We start from the raw sequence: 20984 nt of genomic DNA, 5'->3' as shown, positions 1-20984 counted from the left end.
ATTACAACAACTGGAGAATAGGGATGTGATACTTATTATTGAAAAGCTCTTGAAATTGCTGCTAAAATTTAGGAACTCGTTACGATGGGACATATGAATTTGCATACTTATTTATTGTTCTTTGAACTTTTTTAAATATTGTTTTTATGGAAAATGTTAACTCCTCTGCTCCCTGAAGTTATGTTTTTCTTTTGTATTTATATCTGGATTTTAATTATAAATTGATTAATGTAATGTATGCTTTTATGATATCCTTGTGATAACCGAATAAAGCTTATTTTGATTTGATTTGAACTACCAGTGTTCTTCCCAAATCCACAGTCAGTACCTAAAAGGGCTCTACACACACTAGATGTGAAGAGGGCTCTCCTATATTACATAGACAGGACAAAAGATTTCAGGAAGACAAAACAGTTGTTGGTTGCCTTTTCACCACAACACAAAGGCAACCCCATTTCTAAATCTGGGTTAGCCAGATGGATAGTTAAGTGCATTCAAATATGTTATCTGAAAGCAAAATGCACTTTAACAGTTCCCCCAAGAGCGCATTCTACACGCAAACTGGGGGCATCCATGGCTTTCCTAGGAAACATTCCTCTAGAGGAAATATGTAAAGCAGCCACATGGACTACCATACATACTTTCACAAAACACTATTGTGTAGATGTACATTCCAAACAGCAAGCTGCTGTAGGACAGGCTGTTCTGAAAACTCTGTTTCAGACTGCTGCAGCTGGCACAGGTAGCCACCGCTAGGGGAGAGACTGCTATACATTCTATGCACAGATATGAATTCAGCAGCCCACATGCCTCGAACGGAATATGCTACTTACCAGTATGCATCTGTTCTTGGCATGTAGGGCTGCTGACATTCATATCGCCCACCCTCCTCCCCGGTGCCTGTCGCAGCTGTAGCATTCATTCTTACTCTTACTTTCTTGCATGCACATCTCTTACTGTACCACACTCCATCTCTGCCACAATGGCGAAAAACAATCTGAGGATGGAGAGGATGCCCATGCGCACTGTAGTCCAGGGGAGGAGCCACCTATCTTGTGATACTTCGAAGACTCTTCCAGGACAACAATGTGCAATCATCCGGACCCAACACTAGTCGTCGGTCTATGCACAGATATGAATGTCAGCAGCCCTACATGCCAAGAACAGATGCATACTGATAAGTAGCATATTCCTTCTACCCACTGCTGGGGGCATGGTATTTTTAGGTCTCTCCATGTTGGGACAAAGGATATTGAACGGAATATAATATTCCAATGGAGGTGCCGAAGTGAAAATGCATCTTACTGACTTTGTTCTCCCCATAAACAAAACAGATGGAAAAAATGGCACTTCAACAAACTTGCATGAAGTAATAGAAATCCGCCCTCTCTTATAGTGATGTGTAGTTTGCAAACTGTATTTCAATTGTATGCAAAGAAGCAGAATATTTTACACTTCACATAAAGAAGTTATCTTGTAATTATCTGCCTTGGGGAACGTTCACTGAAGGGAAATGCCATTTGAATCCCTGTCAGAAAAAACTGACCCAATAAACAAATCAGCTCAAAAATTGTTTCCCAGTACATTCCTTCCACTAGCAATGCTCTTTGGAAACCAAATACATGTCAAAGTATTGCGAATGATACACAATTGATGGACGGAATGCAGGACAAATCAAAACATTCACCCCCAGTCAAGAGATCTGGGTTAGATCCATCATTAGTTTGCTCACCATGCCACCCCAGTTTAGACCTGGTGACATGCAAATCAGTCTTTACCCTGTGCCTCATGGGAACAGTCCAGCCGAACTGCCAAGCCAGGTCCTCCCTGGACTGAAAACAAGCCTCCTATGACTGGTTTCAGGGTTTCACCCCTCTTCAGCCAGGATAGCTTGATTCCAGTGGCACAGTGAGCCCAGGACCCACGTCTGCAAAAGTATTGCGAGGCAACTGAAATGCCCTCAAAACCGGATGCTCATGAGAGGAAATCTAGTTTGTATATGTAAAAAGAAATGGGTATCCCCGACTAGAGTTCCTAATTCGGGATGGGTATGGTATTTGAAAGAAAAGTAATTAGGAACTAGATTTAAATAAAGGACAGGGACGGACAAGTGACAGCAAAAACTATAAGGAACCGAAGTGCATGGTACAAAATTATGGCTTTTATTTTATTCAATTGTCATTATGATAAAAAACATCATTACTTTATAATAAATTATCATCGTGTGCATGCCTCCACTATACATGTGACTTTTAATCTTCATATATATACACATTATTGTGTCCTTAGTGTAATTCAGAGCTTTTCAAAGAAAATTGATTTTGACTTGAAAGCTGTGTGGAAGCTTGTTTTAACACACTGTACATAAAAACATGGCTAAGTATGACATCTACGCGCGTTTCGGCTGAGGGCCTTCATCAGGGAGCCATGTGAGTATCCAAGTGAACCTATGCACATAGAAAGATATAAACAATAGCAGTGCTTGTCAGTGTCCGTGAAATGTCCTAAATATTTACATGTTAAAAAACAGAGAGAAATATTGTGATACATTTATACAGTGATACAAAACATGACAATAGTGTCCTAAAAGTACTCAAACCTGTCCTATTATTTACAATTATATACAGTTTGTTGCCCATTTAGACTAGTACATATATGCTTACATATAAATGGTATTAGTACTAATTTGTTGCATAGAGGCTTTGCTATATTGGAACATTATTATGCAATATGCTTCAGGGTAGGGAGGGTGGAATGGAGAAGGGCACATGAGATGATTGTCTATACAACATTCTAAGGAAAAACAGCCATGATCCACCGTACAGACCTATAGTCTCCACTATTGGATCCATTACCGAGCCTCTATCAAAATACATTGATACCATCTTAAGGCCCCATATACCAAAAACTCCATCCCACGTCAAGGACACCAGAGATATCATCAACATCGTGGAATCTCTTACATTTGACCCTGAAAGACAATGGCTAGCCACTATGGATATAGAGGCTCTATATTCAAACATTCCGCAACCGGGAGCCATTAAAGCTGTCTCCTGGTTCATTGACGCCTACCAAATTGACTGCCCGAAAGATTTCATTTTGGACTGCTTAAAAATAGTCCTATCAGAAAATACCTTTGATTTCAATGGCTCCCTTTACCAACAAACCATGGGCGTCAGCATGGGGGCTTCATGTGCGCCCACCGTAGCCAACATTTATATGGCTGAATTTGAGTCCAAATTCATTTACAACGAAATTGCCCCCTTTAGCGAGTCCATTTCATCATGGGCTCGCTACATTGATGATATTTTTTTCATCTGGACCTCAGAAACGGAACCACTATCTACCTTTGTGTCATGGCTAAATTTATGTGATAAGAACATACACTTCACTGTTACATCTAGCCAGACAAATGTGGAGTTTCTAGACATTAATATCATCAGTAAGAACAACCATCTTAGTGTAGACCTGTATGTGAAACCAACTGCCCGCAATACACTACTACACTACACCAGCTATCACCTGAAAACTCAGAAATCCAGCATCCCTTTCAGTCAGTTCCTTCGGGTTCGAAGGAATTGCTCTTCCGTCACAGACTTTGACAGAAGAGCAGCCGAAATGAAACTCAAATTCATATCTCGTGGATACCCCAAACGTCTAGTACGTGATTCATACAAAAGAGCAAGGTTCTTTGACAGACAGCACCTATTAACACCTCAAACCAAAGAACCACAATCCAAAATGGTCTTTGTAACTAGGCACTCTACTATGAATGCAAAGCTTCAACAGATCATATTTTCAAATTGGCACATCCTCAATGCAACAAAACCCAAAGAAAGTCAACTCCCTAAGCCAGTGTTTGCATATAGGAAAAACAAAAACCTGAAAGATCTGGTAGTAAGATCAAGAATGGAACCTAACAAAAAAGCCCTCACACAAAGAACGCTCACTGACTTGAGACCAGTGGTAGGCAACTACAAGTGCCTTGACTGTGCTGCCTGTGAATTTGCAATTGAAACCAAAGAGCTGAATTTCAATAATAACAACATTTGTTCTCAAACTCTAACTAACTGCAAAACCACCAATGTGGTCTATCTCCTACTTTGCCCATGCAACAAGGGCTACGTAGGCGAAACAGCAAGGATGATGTCTACACGTCTATCAGAGCATAGATCAGCCATCCGCACAGGTAAAATACAAGCCCCCCTAGTCAAACACTACCAAGAGGCCAAACACAATTCCAACGATATTCGTTGGTTCATCCTGGAAAAAATCCACAAATCGTCCGGTACACTCAGCACACAGGTACGTAAATGTCGCGAGGTGTATTGGATTTTTACCCTGGACACCTATATAAAGGGGATGAACAACGAAATACCGTGGGACCAAGTACTGAAATACAACCATGGTTAAAAATAGGTTCCTGCATCCCACTAGTTCAGACACTTCCTGACTACCACCTCCATTAAGACACATTGTGCTTCTGTTCACTACCTCATATAAACCCATAAATTCCCCCTTCCCCCCCCGTAAATCTGGATAAACCCATAAGAATCACACTAAATATAGAGCATTAAAGGGTCTATTTCACCCTTCCAATATGTCCGCCCGCTTTCAGTATTGTTCCAGGACGCTATCGCGCACAGTCCGTCATCGATCTTTATGCCAAACTAGACGCGCAAACGTATTGGCCTTTCAAAGCGACTCCCTCGGTTAAAAAATACCCGGCGCCACTCAGTCTCTCCCATCCCTGGCTTTACCTGTACAGACGTCGGCAGACCCCCCTATTGGAAGGCGAACGGAAGGCAACTATCGGGTAAGCACCGGTCCGAACACCGACGCTCGATTAAACAGCGCCCATGCACGCTTCCCAAAATACAGCCTAATAATAACCCTCGGCTTTGTGTCTCTTTTGCCGTGTAGATTCTCTCCGAACCGCCACTAACATGACGGCATCCATCGGCTAAATCCCAGAAGCCCACAGACCCCCATTGCATACACAGTGGACGCAACCAAAAGGTACTTAGCTGTAGATAACGATCCGTTTTTTACCTTCTAAGAAAATATATGCCGGAACAACCTTTCTAATTCTTGTCACTGCTTATGTCTTTTTGACAGACAGATTGTCAGCGCTACACGAAACGTCCAAAGATCCCCATCTAGAGAATTATTGAGCATAACTTGCAGGTACTTATTGGGCCCTCGTGATCTGGACTATTAGCACCCCCATTAGATAACCATTACTAACCGCTTGCCATGAATGTCTCCTGACACATAGGTTACCTGCATACCATTCCCCTGGCGCCAGGAGCACGTAGCCTTTCAACTATATAGGACTATCTTTACAGGTAATATCTCTGCCTTGTCCCACCTATTAGTTCTGACGAGACCAGTATGACCCATATAATCCCTCCCTATGTCCTTTTCATTCAACAGCTCAGAATTCGAAGCTGCCACTTAAATAGTAGGACCCCAACTCAAAGAAACAGAAAAAAACGAGTAAATTACAACAAAGGTACTCATCTACCCTGTAACTTCCTTGTTATACTCTTTGAACATTTACTCTTTGGACCACTAATATTTTCACATTTAATATTTTGTCATCATCTAGTACCCACGTCTCCAACAAAGACAGCTCTACACCTCAGATTACTCTATTTTCCCTTCCTGTGAGAATCTGCACCATCTATCCATCCAGGTACAACCATGGCCCTCTATATGGCTCCGAACTGATCAGTTCTTTCCCCCTCCTCCATCTCCCCTTTTTTCTATCCTTTTTCTTTTATCCCCTATTATCTTCCACACCAATTTTTCCTTCCCTTCCACTATCCTCTCATTCCGATCTGCACAACATCAGTACCCTGTGTCTTTATGTAGTTAGCATTCATACCTTAGAATGTTGTATAGACAATCATCTCATGTGCCCTTCTCCATTCCACCCTCCCTACCCTGAAGCATATTGCATAATAATGTTCCAATATAGCAAAGCCTCTATGCAACAAATTAGTACTAATACCATTTATATGTAATCATATATGTACTAGTCGAAATGGGCAACAAACTGTATATAATTGTAAATAATAGGACAGGTTTGAGTACTTTTAGGACACTATTGTCATGTTTTGTATCACTGTATAAATGTATCACAATATTTCTCTCTGTTTTTTAACATGTAAATATTTAGGACATTTCACGGACACTGACAAGCACTGCTATTGTTTATATCTTTCTATGTGATTAGGTTCACTTGGATACTCACATGGCTCCCTGATGAAGGCCCTCAGCCGAAACGCGCGTAGATGTCATACTTAGCCATGTTTTTATGTACAGTGTGTTAAAACAAGCTTCCACACAGCTTTCAAGTCAAAATCAATTTTCTTTGAAAAGCTCTGAATTACACTAAGGACACAATAATGTGTATATATATGTAGATTAAAAGTCACATGTATAGTGGAGGCATGCACACGATAATAATTTATTATAAAGTAATGATGTTTTTTATCATAATGACAATTGAATAAAATAAAAGCCATAATTTTGTACCATGCACTTCGGTTCCTTATAGTTTTTGCTGTCACTTGTCCGTCCCTGTCCTTTATTTAAATCTAGTTCCTAATTACTTTTCTTTCAAATAGGAAATCTCGTTTGTTCCATTAAGAAGAGACAAAATGGCGGTTGCGAGCTCCGTGAGAAAAACACGCCGCACTTATATGTGAAATAAAGAGCTCATGAATGCTCACCAGGTAACCGGAAACTACATTATGTAATTCAGGGGGCCATCACACATCACACCCCACTCCTGAGGCTAAAATCGGCTGTGTCTGCGAGGAGGTCGACACCCCTCCTGAGCCGGCACAGAGCCTCAGCGGAGAGCGGCCATTTTCTTCTGGCTTCAAGCCACACCCCTCAGCCACATTTATTCTTGAAGACAATCATTTCCTTAGTGAGGGGGAGCATTTATTATAATTCTGTGAGACTACTATGGGTTCAACAGTTATCCGATTATATGCCTACTTGAGGAAGTATTTTTGGGTCTATGCTTTGAAGAACATAATAACAAAAATCAAATCTAGATCCAGCCCATTGGTGATCTGTTTATTGTTTGGAGTTCTACACATGAAATGCTGTAACAGTGTATTAACATTCTTTGATGAGATTGCTTGGGGCGTTCAGTTCACTTTCTCAGGCACAGCCAATACGATTTAAATTTTAGATATACAAATCAAAGTGAAAAAGAGTGTTCCACAGCGGATCAAGCAACCAGCACCTCTATTTTCCAACGTCCCTCAAAATGTTCAGTCTTTGTTGTGCTGACAACCTCCAGGACCTGCTGCGGTTTGGTCCCACTGTAAATCCAGATGAAGACTTTAGAGAAAGAATGGAGGCAGCACCAAGCGTGAAGTAAAACAGGACCACGTTGTATCAAAAAATATATTTTCTTTTATTTTTTCATTTTTAGGACAGCCAACGCGTTTCGCTCCCCAACCATGGTAGCTTCGTCAGGGCAAAGATGTTGGTAGATCTTGATGCGACGCAATAACGTAGACAAGAAAGCTGGCCAATAAAGTAGTAAAGATGCCAATATCAAGATTCCGATATTAGGATAAAGATGTAGACACACGTCACGGGCCTTTAAGTGGATTGCATCAGTAACCAAGGAGGTAATATTTCAATTGCATAACAGTATTGTCGACTTTATGAAGAGCGATGAGCATGTGTGCAGGCCTTGGTAAGCTGCTACCACAAGTGCTCCAAGCTTCGTTTTTCAGCAATGGCCCATGACGGATTTGGTCGAACAGATTGGGTCCGGTCGGGTATGTTTTTAAACGCCCCGCGCGCCAGTCACATGGTCTTTAATTCCTGCTTGCCATGATTGTGATATCTTATCTTTGTGCGAGCTGTAAAAAAGTATATCTTTCAAGCTTCACTGGATGATCCGAAACCACACCTCTATATTTTACTTATTCCCTTCCCCGCTGTGAGATGGGTTCGGTTTTACGTCAGGTTATGTAAACAAAAATCAGACAGCCCTGCATGTGGAACATTCTCCTCTTGATATGTAAAGGATTCTGTTACCCTCTAGTCCTTGATAGATCCAAGCTTCAGAGGTATATCAGTAAACTAAATATTTGTTTAAATTGTTTATAGAGGAGACTAAATAAGAGCATTTGGATTTAGGAAAATGTAATCTGGATAAAAAGAACTACGTGCATCACCTCATAGGATGGATGGTTGGAAATTCATGAATAGTAGGTTGGATACTTATCTTAGCAAAGGGGTCATTACTTTGCCGTGGGTGGATGGCGGACATAATTATCCAAGGGGTCCAAATCAACTCCAAATGTATATTTATAATATTGAGCTTTTCACTTGAGTTGACCGAGTATCACACATTACTCACAAATTAATATGAAGATAAGACATGTCAACATTTGTATTCTGTGAGGCACAAATGCCACTTAATAAACAGTATTAGTTCAGTTTAGTGTTGTATAATTCTAAAATGTACTGCATGTTTAGTACGGCCTGTACATTATCAGGCAAGAGTTAATGTGCGTGCATAGAGTGGTTATATCAAGTTATGGATACGTCTTCACTCTAAAATTATACATTCTTCTATAATCTAGGTATCCGTGTATACTGCTCCAGACAAGATAAATCAAGCTGATTACGCATTGGATGCTGCCGTCAAACTTTTGGAATTTTATGAGGACTATTTTCGCATTCCATATCAATTACCAAAACAAGGTAGTGTTTTTTTTGTAGTTATTGTGATGTCAGTTTTACCCTTGCTAAGAAATATTGAAAGTTGTATGCATTTGCTTAACTAAGCTGTCTATTTTTACTGCCGATATGCGCTTCGTTCTATTAGAAGCTTATGCATTCATCTAATTTTTATAGCATGTTTTATTGAATTTGTTACATGAACATGGCACGCAGTACAAGGCGTGTATTAAACCACTGTAGTATAAAATCAGCACAGGTGCCCAAGCCACAGAGCAACTACATGTTGGTGAATTTCATGTGTGTAAGAACCTTACGTCTTACCTTATGCCTACGTGTTTCTCTAGTATGAGTTTCCATCCCTTCTATATCTATATCCCCCTGAACACTAATTTCTCTGTTGCCACCAATACCCTACTTAATTTAATGTTGTCATCCAGCCACCATAGATCTTTTTGAACTTTTTTGGGCAGCCTCTTTCACTGTATACCACTCGTCGGCAACCATGCACCAGTCATTTGTTTATGCAGTGTGGGTGTTGCTCTTCCCAATTCAGTGCCAGAATTCACTTCACTCCTATTATACCCCGATTTGCAAAACGTTTCTGCCAGCAATTAATGGACTGGTCTCCCCACATCCCCAGCAGGATTATAGGTGCTTCTAGTCTTCAGTACTGCACAATCCCAATGTGTATGTATGAAGTCTAGCCATAGCCCAGCAGACAGGTGTCAGCTGTGAAATGATTGAAGTGTCTGAGTTTCACCATGGAGCTGAGTTTCACCCTGGAGATACATATTTTGTGCAATATTTTTAATTGGACCGTGCCGACTCTTCCGTGTGTTTCACATCTGTGGGATTCCAGGCCTGTCTATTCCCTTGCTGTATTATTTATTAGTGCAATGTGATATTTATCACCCTTGAATCCCGGAGTCTATATTTCAGGGTTGACCCATCAGTGATGACTGACCCCCCCAATGCTTTTTTTTTTTTGGAAGATCTTTATTGCATCAATTGCAGATACACAGCTTCTGGCCTACAACCCAACGGGCCGGCCGCAATCGTTGAATCAGAAGCACACATGGTTCTCAGCACACAGCCACTACCGTAGTCAAAGGCCCGGTGGCGTATCAAGCAGTACAGGAATTTGAACCGAACTTGGAGTAGCAATGACGAATCTACTTGAGGTCTTATTTTTGCTTTTTTCCATAAACAATAGTCTACGTTTAGGAACAAACATAACCCCCCCCCAACCCTTCCCCCCGGCCGTAATACATTAGCTGTGCGGATATCATAGGGGATAACAGACTCGATGTGAGGAATCCCTCACTTCACAGGAGAGATTCACTGCAGGACAATCGCCAAGGCATACATTAAGAGCAACCAGGAACTGCAATGGTTTTGGGGGTCAGCTACAGGTAGGAGCTACACAGTCGACGGAATGTCGACGGCCAGACGACCGGCATATATCAAAAGGCAGCAGCACAAAGAATCAATCAAGGGAACAGGAATGACCAACAGCGTGCCTCCTCTGATCTGGCATCCCCCCAGACAGGACATCCCGCACTCAGAGACTCAGAGACTCAGAGACATGGGCTAGGCTAGTCATCATCAGATAGTTACGCCAACATATAAGTGGTATACGGTCCCCAAATATCGCGGGGGCGTGAGTCTGCTGGCAGTTCCTCATAATAGCATGTCAATTGATCTCGACAGTATGCCATTTCTTGCAGCCAAGACTTTACATCCGGTGCCCTCCTCCCCCCCCAGCAGGTCGCCACTCTACGCTTGGCCAGTTGCAGCGCCAGCGCCACTAACCGCCTCACACTCAACGGAACACCAGACACCATACCCAGCAAACATACACGTGGTGTCGCCTCAATTGTCACCGAGGTCATAGCAGACAATGCCTCAGTCACATCTATCCAGAACCTAGTCACACGCGGGCACGTCCAAGCAAGATGCAAAAAATTGGCCACGGCAGCCCCGCAGCGCACGCACGCAGGTGTGTCACGCAGGCCAAATTTAAAAAGTTGCTCCGGGGAATAATACCACTGTTGCAAGAATTTATAATGCAAGAGCCTAAAATTCCCATTAGCAGCAAATTTCCCAGTCATATCACAGCACTCCGCCCATTCGTCGTCCAAGAGTGGCTCCAGCAGACATTCATCCCACCTAGCCTTCGTGATCACATCCATACCACACTCCTCGTCCTGTGAAATTTTGTACAACCTCGAAACCATTTTGACGCGAGAGGTCGCTGTATGCATCAACTGCAGCGCAGCCAGCGCGGGCGGCTCCATTGGGAAGGTCGGAAAGTGAGCACGCACAGCGGCGCGTAATCTGACATAAGTGAAGGTAGCCATAGTGCCATTGTTTGATTGGTCCAATATCGTTGGCAAAGCCAGAAAGAGGCCCGCCGGGAAGATATCCCCCATGATGTGTATACCAACATCCTGTAGCAGGTGGAGGGCCCCTATCTCAATCGAAACCGATATATGCTCATGATAGAGCAAGGGCATGGCCGGCGCATAAAGTGGCAAGAAACCCGCGCGCCTGCCTAACTCCCGCCACGCCTTCACCGTACTCTGCACTGTGTCCACCTCGCCCCTCTCATACACAGTGTGAGTTCACAATCATCGCGTTTAAGGGCAATGGATGTGTCGCTGCCGCCTCCATCGCCACGTGTGGCGTATACGGCGGCGCCGAGATCCAGTATGAGGCAAAATGCGCCTGTGCACATAAATAGTATAACTTCATGTCAGGCACCGCAAATCCACCTCTCTCATATGGTTTGGTCAGGGTATCCCATTTAACTTGTGGTTTCTTTCCTCCCCAGGCCAAGGTAATTAGCAGGGACTGCAACGTTGTAAAAAAATTAGACGTCAAGTGAAGTGGGATGTTCACGAAATAATATAGAAATTTGGGAAGCACTACCATTTTAATCAAGGAACGACAGGGGCAATCGAATCCAGCGCGCGACCTGGTCTTCTAATTTTGAAATGGCCACACCGTAGTTAGCCCGAATTATTTCCTGGGTATCTATGTGTATCCATATCCCCAAATATCGGACAGGCTCCACAGCCCATTCCAAAGGAAATTCTAACGGAAATGGGCGCGTAATATCGGTCAATGGCAGCACGATAGACTTCCCCCAGTTTATCGACAGGCCGGAGAAACGTTCAAACCTAACGTATTCCCTGAGCACCCCATCTAGGTATCTGTCTGGCTCCCGAATATAAAGCACCATGTCATCCGCGTACATGGATACCGCCAGGGAGCGGAGACGGAAACACAGAGCTGAGGATGCGTGCCTTTGTCGCAAAATACAGGCCAGGGGTTCTAAAACGATAGCGAACAGTAAGGGCGGTAGTGGACACCCTTGCCTCGTGCCCCTCTGTATTGCAAACGGCTCCGACACACGCCCATTTACTCGCACACGAGCCACAGGATTAGTGTACAATAAAGCGACCAGAGATGTGAAAAAGAACGGCACACCCATGCGATGCAATACTGCCATCATGTATTTCCAAGACACAGAGTTGAACGCTTTGGCAGCGTCCAAAAGGACCGCCACCGCAGCTAAGTCTGGTTTGAGCAGGTGAAGGACAGCAAAAAGTGCCCTCAGGTTATGTGTGGTGGAGCGCGCCGGTACAGATCCAGATTGGTCCGGCAATACCATTACCGGTAATAGCAGTTGTAATCGCGTGGCTAGCACCTTGGCAATAATCTTAACATCAGTGTTCATTAGGGACAAAGGCCGATAGGACTCACAACTGTCTAGTGGTTTACCCTGTTTCGGGAGTACCACCAGCAGAGCCTCCCTCATCATCGCAGGTAGTTGTCCTTGTTCAAAGGCCTCCTCCAGCACCATCGCCAAATGTGACAATAGTAAATCTACATATTCTTTATAGAATTCAGGCGGCAGGCCATCAGTACCAGCAGCCTTACCATTAGACAACGCCGCAATCGCATCTCTCAGTTCCCCCTCCGTGATATGGTGCATTAGAAAGTCCTGCTGTCCCTTCGAGAGCCAGACCAATGCGATATCTTCTAGATATTCCGCAATTTCCCCCTCGTCTGCCGTGTCTTTATATGCATACATGCTGGTATAGTACTGAGTGAAACAGTCTAAAATACCTTCCGCATCGGTCACCGTCCTATCGCCCTCCCTAATCTCCTGCACTGCACAATGTTTAGCCCAGGGGTCCTTTAGCCTATCTGCCAGTCCCCGCCCGGGTCTGCCACCCTCTCCATAGTATTGTGCTCTAGTGCGTTTAGATAGATATTGAACTTCCTGATCCACCAGTTCATTATATTCAGAGACCTTCAAGCGTATGTCAGCCAGCAGGCGATCAGAGGGCTGTTGCTCACAGTGTCGCTCCATACTCAGCAATTCACGCTCTAACCGATCCATAGAGTCCCTGAGCGATTTCAGTACCCCAGCCTGCATACCAACATGCACCCCGCACTGTCTCCTTAAACGCCTCCCAAACCACACCCGCACTTGACACTGACCCAACATTCTTACCGAAAAACGATTCAATCGATTCACGCAAACTCTCCCGCAGTACCTGATCCTTCAAAACCCCAGGAGGCAATTGCCATGCGAACAGGACGTGCGCATGTTTCGGGAGCTTAACTTCCATCAGCACAGGGGCATGATCAGATAATGTGCGAGCCAAGTGTGCCGTCTTCGCCACCCAGCCACTCACATCTTTCGTTACCAGCCAGTAATCTAATCGCGACCAAGTATCATGAGCGGACGTATAGCAGGTGCCCTCTTTCACTCCTGGATGTCCCAGACGCCACATATCCACCAGCCCCAGCTCCTCCATCCCATCTCTGACAGCCCCACATCCACGCTTCATAGATGTCTGACGTATCTCCTTCTTATCCAACCCTTTATCCAGCGTCACATTCAGATCCCCCCGCAAATAATCGCAGATGGAGGCAGCTGATAAACCTTATTCCACAACGTGACATAGAAGTCCGGATCATCGATGTTGGGCCCATATACATTAACCATTGTGATCAGTGTACCACACAGTTTTCCATGCAAAATGATGTAGCGACCTTCTTTATCGACCTCCTCATGCAAACTCACAAATGGGACATCTTTTTTAATGAGTATCATAACGCCCCTGGCATAGGAAGAGTACGAGGTTGCCACTCTGGTACCAGCCCAACGGCAAGCAACCGCGCCAGCCGCCTGCCCGCTAAGATGCGTCTCCTGCAAGAAGACCACCTGCACTGCTTGCCTATTCAAGTATGCAAGCATCTGCCTGGTCTTTTGTGGTCTATTAAGACCCCGCACATTCCACGTTATCCAATTCAGTGTTCCCCCCTAGACAGAATGACAGTTAATTCATATACCCAACCATCTGGTCTCTAAAGTACTTTCCGGCCAGTTAACAGTGATAGTTGCGTTCACTCCCATGTCCCACCCGAAGCAGTCCCCCTTCCCAAATCTGAAACCCCTGGTAACCAGTTACCCTCCCCCCGCCCACTTCAGCACCCCCAACCTGCCAAAGCCTTCCCCAACCCCCCAGTGTCCCAACCCCGAACTTTGCTCCAAACACTTTGTGGGGAACTCCCATATGTGGGGGCGTAGAGGTGCCCAACTCCCACTAGTGAACTAAGCAGGAGAGGATCGAGCAATTTATTTGAACGCCCATCCCCGTCCTCCCCAGCGCTGCGACCTATATCATACCATTCCGGCAGTACCCAATGGAAGAGGCAATATTTCATCTATCGTCTTGCGCCAGCATGCAACTAGTGACAGTCTATTAAACAGTGCAACAGAAACATTCCCAGCAAATAGCCAGCCCCTAGGCCACATCTTTATGTCCGGTTCGTTCCCTCCACATAAAATAGTCCCAGAAGTCTAGCAGCCGAACCCTAACAGACAATAAATCAAACAGCGCTATAGCCATGAATCCTTAGCCAGGGCACTGGTGTCACCGTTGGATTTGCAAAGCCGCACAGGCCCACCACCCACCAGCAGTAGTGAGATATAACTAAATCGCCAATTAGAAGAGCGGATTGTTAACGCATGTCAACATCCCAGCATGTATGGGCGTGATTGAAGATTGTGCTGAAGAAGTACGTAGACTCGTGCAGCCTCATCATGTAACTCCTCCTCCCTGTCCTGCGCTGCATTTGAGTCTCGCTTTCTTTTTTTCTGCTTCTTTGCATAGTCCATGGCTGCCTTAGGAGAAGTAAAGATTTTGTTATCTGACGGTGCCCCAATCCGGAGGCGGGCCGGGTACAGCATGGCATATGGAATATCCTCCGCCCTGAGAAGTTGCTTTACTACATTAAATTCTTTCCTCGCTGTTTGCACCGCTAAGTAAAGTCAGGGTAAAATTCAAGTTTGCTGCCCTGATAGTCTATAGTGCCCTTCTCCAGTGCCAGGCGCAGAATCAGATCCCTGTCTTTATAATTAAGTATGCGGGCAATGATGGGATGGGGCGGTGCTCCAGGCACTGGCCTTTTCGCTAATGAGCGATGCGCCCGCTCCACAATGAACACTCGAGATAACTGATCCGCTCCAAAAATGTCAATCAACAATCGTTCCATGAAATCCTCCATTCGGCCCACATTGGTAGATTCATGCAGTCCCGTGACGCGGATGTTGTTACGTCGGGACCGCCCTTCCAACTCCTCATTCTTAGCCTGGATAACAGCCAAAACCCGCTCCATGTTAAAAACCTTGGTGTTCACGGTAGCCAGACCATCCTCAGTGGCAGACACTCTCTGCTCCACCTCTCCCATCAGTGCATTCTGCCTGTCAAATTGCGTGGCCATATGATCAAGTCTGTGATTCACTGCCTCCATGGCGCCTTCAATGGACTGCAATGTCTTTTGCATCGCCACGAGCACGGCCTCTAAATTCGGTGTACCTCCAGACGCCCCAGCCGACTCAGTGTCCAGCGGCGCCTGCGAGGCCGACATCGTGGTCTTTCTAGTGTCAAAATTTAATTTGGGCTGATTTCTCTCAGGCCTGCCCATACTGCCGGCAGTCCGTCACACCCAACACACAAATTCACAGAGCGGGCAATATCAGCAGTTTGGACCAGTATCCGCAAGCAACAAGGGCAGAACAGTCCCAATACCCGGGGAGAGATGGCACCAGAATCCAAACAGGCAGCGCCTCCGGGCCGGGAGTCACAGTCCAATTAGGCTCCGTTTGCGCTCCCCAGGACGCCGATCGCATTCCCGCAGGCCTCCTTCAAACCCACCATCCAATTCAAAATGCAATCGCTTATGCAGCCCCAGGCGCCACAGATCGTCCAGAAGGCCACACCAGTGGTCATTGGCAGCAGTGCGTGACTACACGGCAGTTTAGTAGTCAGAACAGACCAGATCCGCAGTCCGATGCAGCACACAATCAGCCCCGATGTCCAGGAAGGAAAAGCTGCAGGCGCCCCTCAGGCCCACCGCTAGTCAGCAAATGGTGCATCAACTAGGCCCAAATCAGTCTCCGCAGTGCAGTGGGACGCTCAGCCACAGTCCCAGGCTGAAGGCGAGTCTCCCGTCACCTCAGAGTCACCACCATGCCGCCCGGCCCCCGCCGTCGCCTCCGAGCGCACCCCGCCCCCACCAGCCGCAGTTCGCGCAGAGCGGCACAGCGCGGCATAGCGCCACCTCCGCAGCCCCGGGCTTTCTTAGGCCGCTACCCCACTCACCGCAGCCAGCAGAGATCGGGACCGGCCAAGGCGACGACCGCTCGCCTTCGCCGCTGTGTAGAACCTCCTCGTTGGCCCCGATGGTACTAGCAGTCACTCGAGCCGCACCTGTCCGATATGCCAGGCGTCACAGGGGTCCTCCGCTGCAGGCAGGCTTCAGACGCGGGACCGTCCCGGAGCACCACGATGTCTGGTCCCAGCCGGTAGGCCAAACAGCAGCACTCGTCTCCGGAGAAGAGTTAAACAGCCAGAAACATCGCCAAACAGTGCCGCCTCGACGTCTTCATGTACTGCCACAACGATGTTGAGTTACGAAGGCAGGACGTGCAGGATATCAAAAGGATTGTAGCTCGATCTGGCGGAGCCTCACATACGTGCGGCCATCTTGCCTGGTGTCCTCTAGCGCCCCCGAGTGACCCCCCCATGTTAATGCATGAGCTCAGGGAACAGTGAAGCTGCATGTATGCAAATGTTTGTTTTACCCCTGCCAGACCTCGCCAAATGGATATTGCCATTCACCCCATATCTAGAAACCCTTAGGGGTGTTTACTCCAAGTAGGCTACATCCTGTTCATAATGCTGTTCCAAGTGGCATTCGCTACTCCCAAACCATTTCTCTGGTAATGCTGTTCCCCATCTTTATTTTTTATGTTTTATTTGTTTTGCTGCAATAAACAGGAAACAAAAAAACTCAGATAATAGTACAGTCTCTGCGACAGTAAAGACACTCAGCGTAGTGCCATAGCTAAGCTCAGGACATTTCACCATCTGACACAGGTAAATGAAGGACGAACACACCACAGATGTCCAAATCACAGTATTGCAGGATCTCAACTTCCCCATTCTGCACCAACTCTGACATTTTCAGTATCTACAATATGCTTGCCAGCCACCCCAAACCCTATCCTTCTTCTGCAGGCATCCTTCGGCTTTCATATACCACCCTCTCTGCTTGTTTGCGCCAGTCCATGTCCAATTTCCAGTCTGTGACCGTAGGGGGCATAATAGTGCTCCACACTCTTGCCATGTTTTGTTTGGCCACCCCGGCTCTCACATTTAACCATACTGTTTGTGTTCTTGGGCCACGCCAGTATGTCCTCTTTGTTAAGCAGAAGCCATTCTGCCTCCAACAGGACCTCCTAGTTCTGCACCCATGCCATTATGCACATCACCCCCTCCCAATATGTCTGAATGAGTGAGCAGGTCCAGAGTATATGGAAAAAGGATCCCTCCTGACCAGAGCCTCTCTGGAAAGCACAGTCTCCCCTTTCAAATTTGTGTATGAGTGTTCTGGAGTAGTAAGACGTATGCAGTATGCAAAGCTGAATTAATTGGAACCCTGTAGTAATTGAGACAACCCGTAGGCTCTGCAGTGCCTCTTCCCATTCATCGTCATCTTGCTCTCCCACATCTGCTACCCAGTTGTCCCTCTGAGTTTTCAAAAGTGTCGGGTGTGTTATTCATTATCCTTTTGTTTGTCAGGGAGATAGCTTTGTCTGGCATAAAGTCGTGGAGCAAACGATCTTCCAATGGAGCTGTATCCGTCAGTTGTGTTCCGCCAACCATGCGAGTCCTAGGGGCATCCAGAACCTGTATATATCTGAACTTCTCCAATCAGCTAGGTTTTATTCCTTCTGTAGAGCCTTGAATGCCTTCAATGCTGATCCTTTCCATGAATCTCCCAGATGTTCTATGTCTATCAGGCCCCATCTAGAAAATTGGACTGTCCCCATGGTGAGCAGGATCAAGACAGATTTGCATATGGCTGGGTCTAAACTGGAATAGCATAGTGAGCAAAACAAATGATGGATTTAGGCCCAGATCTCTGTACTGGTGGTGAATATTTGACATTGTTTAGCATTCCGTCCATCAGTCATTCTTTTTGCAGTCATCTTATACTGGGCAGCCCTACCTATGACAGAATGCAGAATGCTCCTTCAGTGGCTTAAGGTCACAATGAAATCGATCAAGCTACACATAGAGGTTCCTATGCGGAAATTCCACAGAATCTCGGGAGACATAGGTGCCTAAATACAAGAAACCATCCATCATTATCGGAACACAACAGCCCAGGGGTAAACCTAAAGCAGCACCTGCCAAGGGATAGACACATGACTTGCCCCTGTTGACACGATCGCCAGCACGGTCTAAGAATATCCAAAAGCTCTGCAGCACTCTGTCTATTGACCGGGTAGATTGAGATAGGTATAGTAGTACATTATCAGCAAACAACAATATCCGCTCAACGAGATCCACGGCACCACCCACTCCCAATATCATTGGATCTTGATGGACCCATGCGGCTAACGGCTCAGGTGCCAAAGCAAAGATCATTGGGGACAGAGTGCTACCCTGCCACATACCCTTCTGTAGACCGAAGGCGCATGACAGCGTGTTGCTAAGCCATACTCTCGCCATCGGTCCCTGAAACTGGAGTCTCACCCAGCTACAAAACGTTGGGCTGAATCCCAAGCAGTTGAGGACAGCAAATATGTAATTCCATTCCACGCTGTTGAATGCCATTCTGGCATCCAAGGACAGCACCACCACAGGCTCATTGTGCCTTCATAGTCATGTACAGTACACCGTAGAGGCTTTGTAGGCTACGTCTAGTCTCAGTTTGTGTCATAAAACCTGACTGATCATGTTGAATCACAGTAGAACTCCCTTTACGGAGTTTGGTTGCCAACACATTTGCCTGTATCTTAGCTTCTACATTGATTGAAGGGTTAGGTCTGTAAGATGCACAATCGACTGGTAGCTTTTTCTTTTTAGGGATCACTATGATAGTTGCCATTCGCTGGTCCTCTTGTAAGTGCCCCTGCTCCAGAGCATCCTTAAACATTGCCAACAGGTACGCAGACAATTTAGTTACCATGCCTTTATAAAGCTCCACTGGGAGCCCATTCAAGCTTGTCGTCTTCCCTGATTGAAGATCCCTAATTGCTTTTGCTATTTAACTTAACTGTGAGGTCCTGGTTCAGGGTTCCTCTGTCTTTGTCAGATAGTCCCAGAAAGTCAATATCTTTGAGGAAAGCATCACAATCCTCGTCTGTCATGATAGTTGTGTGGGTGTAGGCACCCTCACAGCAAGCCGCACATGCCTCTGTGATTTTGAAGTTACTCTTTCAGACCCCAACCACCCGGTCTGATATTTCAAGAACCAAGGTCCTACCCAAGTCCCTCCACTCCAGCCACGTCAGGAGTTTGCCTGCTAGACATTAGGTTGCTAGAACATAGACATGGACTCAATCCTCTGCCAATTCTCACAATTTGTACTGCTTAAGTCAGAGTTAGTGTTTGAGGTCAGCATCCTTCCCCAGCAAGCAGATGTGACTCCAACCCCTCTATTTCTTGCTAAAATGTTGCATAATGGGCCTGTTGCTGCTTCTTTTTTCCCCCTTCCGAAACGTGTTAGCATGCAATTGTTGTGTAAATATATAAATTAGATGAGAAAAGCTATTTTGTGCAGCCAAGAAGTAGGTAAGATGATGCACCAATTGGTTGTGGTCGCGCTACAGGTCTGTAAGGCCCAGAGCCTCCACAAATGCCGGCAAAGGACCAGGTGTATCGGGTGGCATTGCCTGGCTCACCCTGTTGACATTAGGGTCAGCCACTTCATTCATGTCTCCCCCCAATATGGGAATACCTGTGGCATGCCTAATATTAGGGCACTGATACCAGGAAATGTAGTGGTGTGATGTCACAATGGTACAAATGCCTAGCAGATGTTTAGGGTGGGATCTTCCCAACTACTTGATTGCACTACAAACCTGCCTGACATATCACTCCGCAGGCATTGCGGGATAAAGGGTATATACTTTTTAATCAGCATCCCAGTCCCCCAAAGTCCAACATGTAGCTTGCCTGTGCCAACAGGGTATAGCTAAATCTGTCCAATGCCTTGTAATAGATGCCTTTAAGGTGAGTTTCATCCAAGAGGGCTAAGTCAGAAGCATGCCTCTTCAAATATTGTTGTACCATGTTCCTCTTGATCCTACGCCCCAACCTGTTCATGTTCCAGGATAGTATCTTTAGTGCTTTTTCGTGTGATGTAACCAGTGGTCTGTGGAAGGAAGGCTGGTTCAAAAGGATTTCCATACTGTACCCGATGGGGACTTGAAACATGGCACCATCCCCGGCCTACAACATCCTCCTCCTCCTCCTCCTCCCTTCCTTCGCGCGACTGCTCATAAACAACATTTGAACAGAAACATTTGAAAACAAAACAAAACCTTTTTATCGAAACAATCCATCTCCCCCCTCCTAGCCTCGCTGCATAACAGACATAAAACGGCCCTCCGGCCTTAAAATGCAGAGTGCCTGTCGGTCCAACTTTTCTTTAGTCAATTTACTGGTTTGACTAAAGGCGCCTACAGGAACAAAGAAAATCCATTAGGGATTTATAGTATCAAAAATACAGAAATGCGTTATCAATGCCTCTACTACTTAAACGGCAAACCGGGCCACCTAAGCCCACGCCTCAAGGGATTGTATAGGAAAAAAGGATATGAGGTGTTCATATTCTTCACATCAGAAATACTCAGGACACCCTCACTTTAGACCCAGATG

At 45.7% G+C, this 20984-nt stretch overlaps 1 protein-coding gene across 1 annotated transcript in view; it reads left to right on the top strand.

Annotated features, from left to right (window-relative positions):
- Positions 1-20984, top strand: part of ERAP1 (endoplasmic reticulum aminopeptidase 1) — a 507475-nt gene that overhangs the window by 171198 nt on the left and 315293 nt on the right. Inside the window, exon 5 of the mRNA XM_086960958.1 lies at positions 8628-8748. Within this exon, the coding sequence (XP_086817084.1) occupies positions 8628-8748 (121 nt within the window). The remainder of the gene's footprint in view (positions 1-8627; positions 8749-20984) is intronic.

This window comes from Lissotriton vulgaris, chromosome 3_1 (genome assembly GCF_964263255.1).
Source record: "Lissotriton vulgaris chromosome 3_1, aLisVul1.2, whole genome shotgun sequence".
In the NCBI taxonomy this organism is placed as follows: Eukaryota; Metazoa; Chordata; class Amphibia; order Caudata; family Salamandridae; genus Lissotriton; species Lissotriton vulgaris.
Note: the sequence above shows the minus strand (reverse complement) of the source record. Positions and strands in the feature narration are given on the sequence as shown.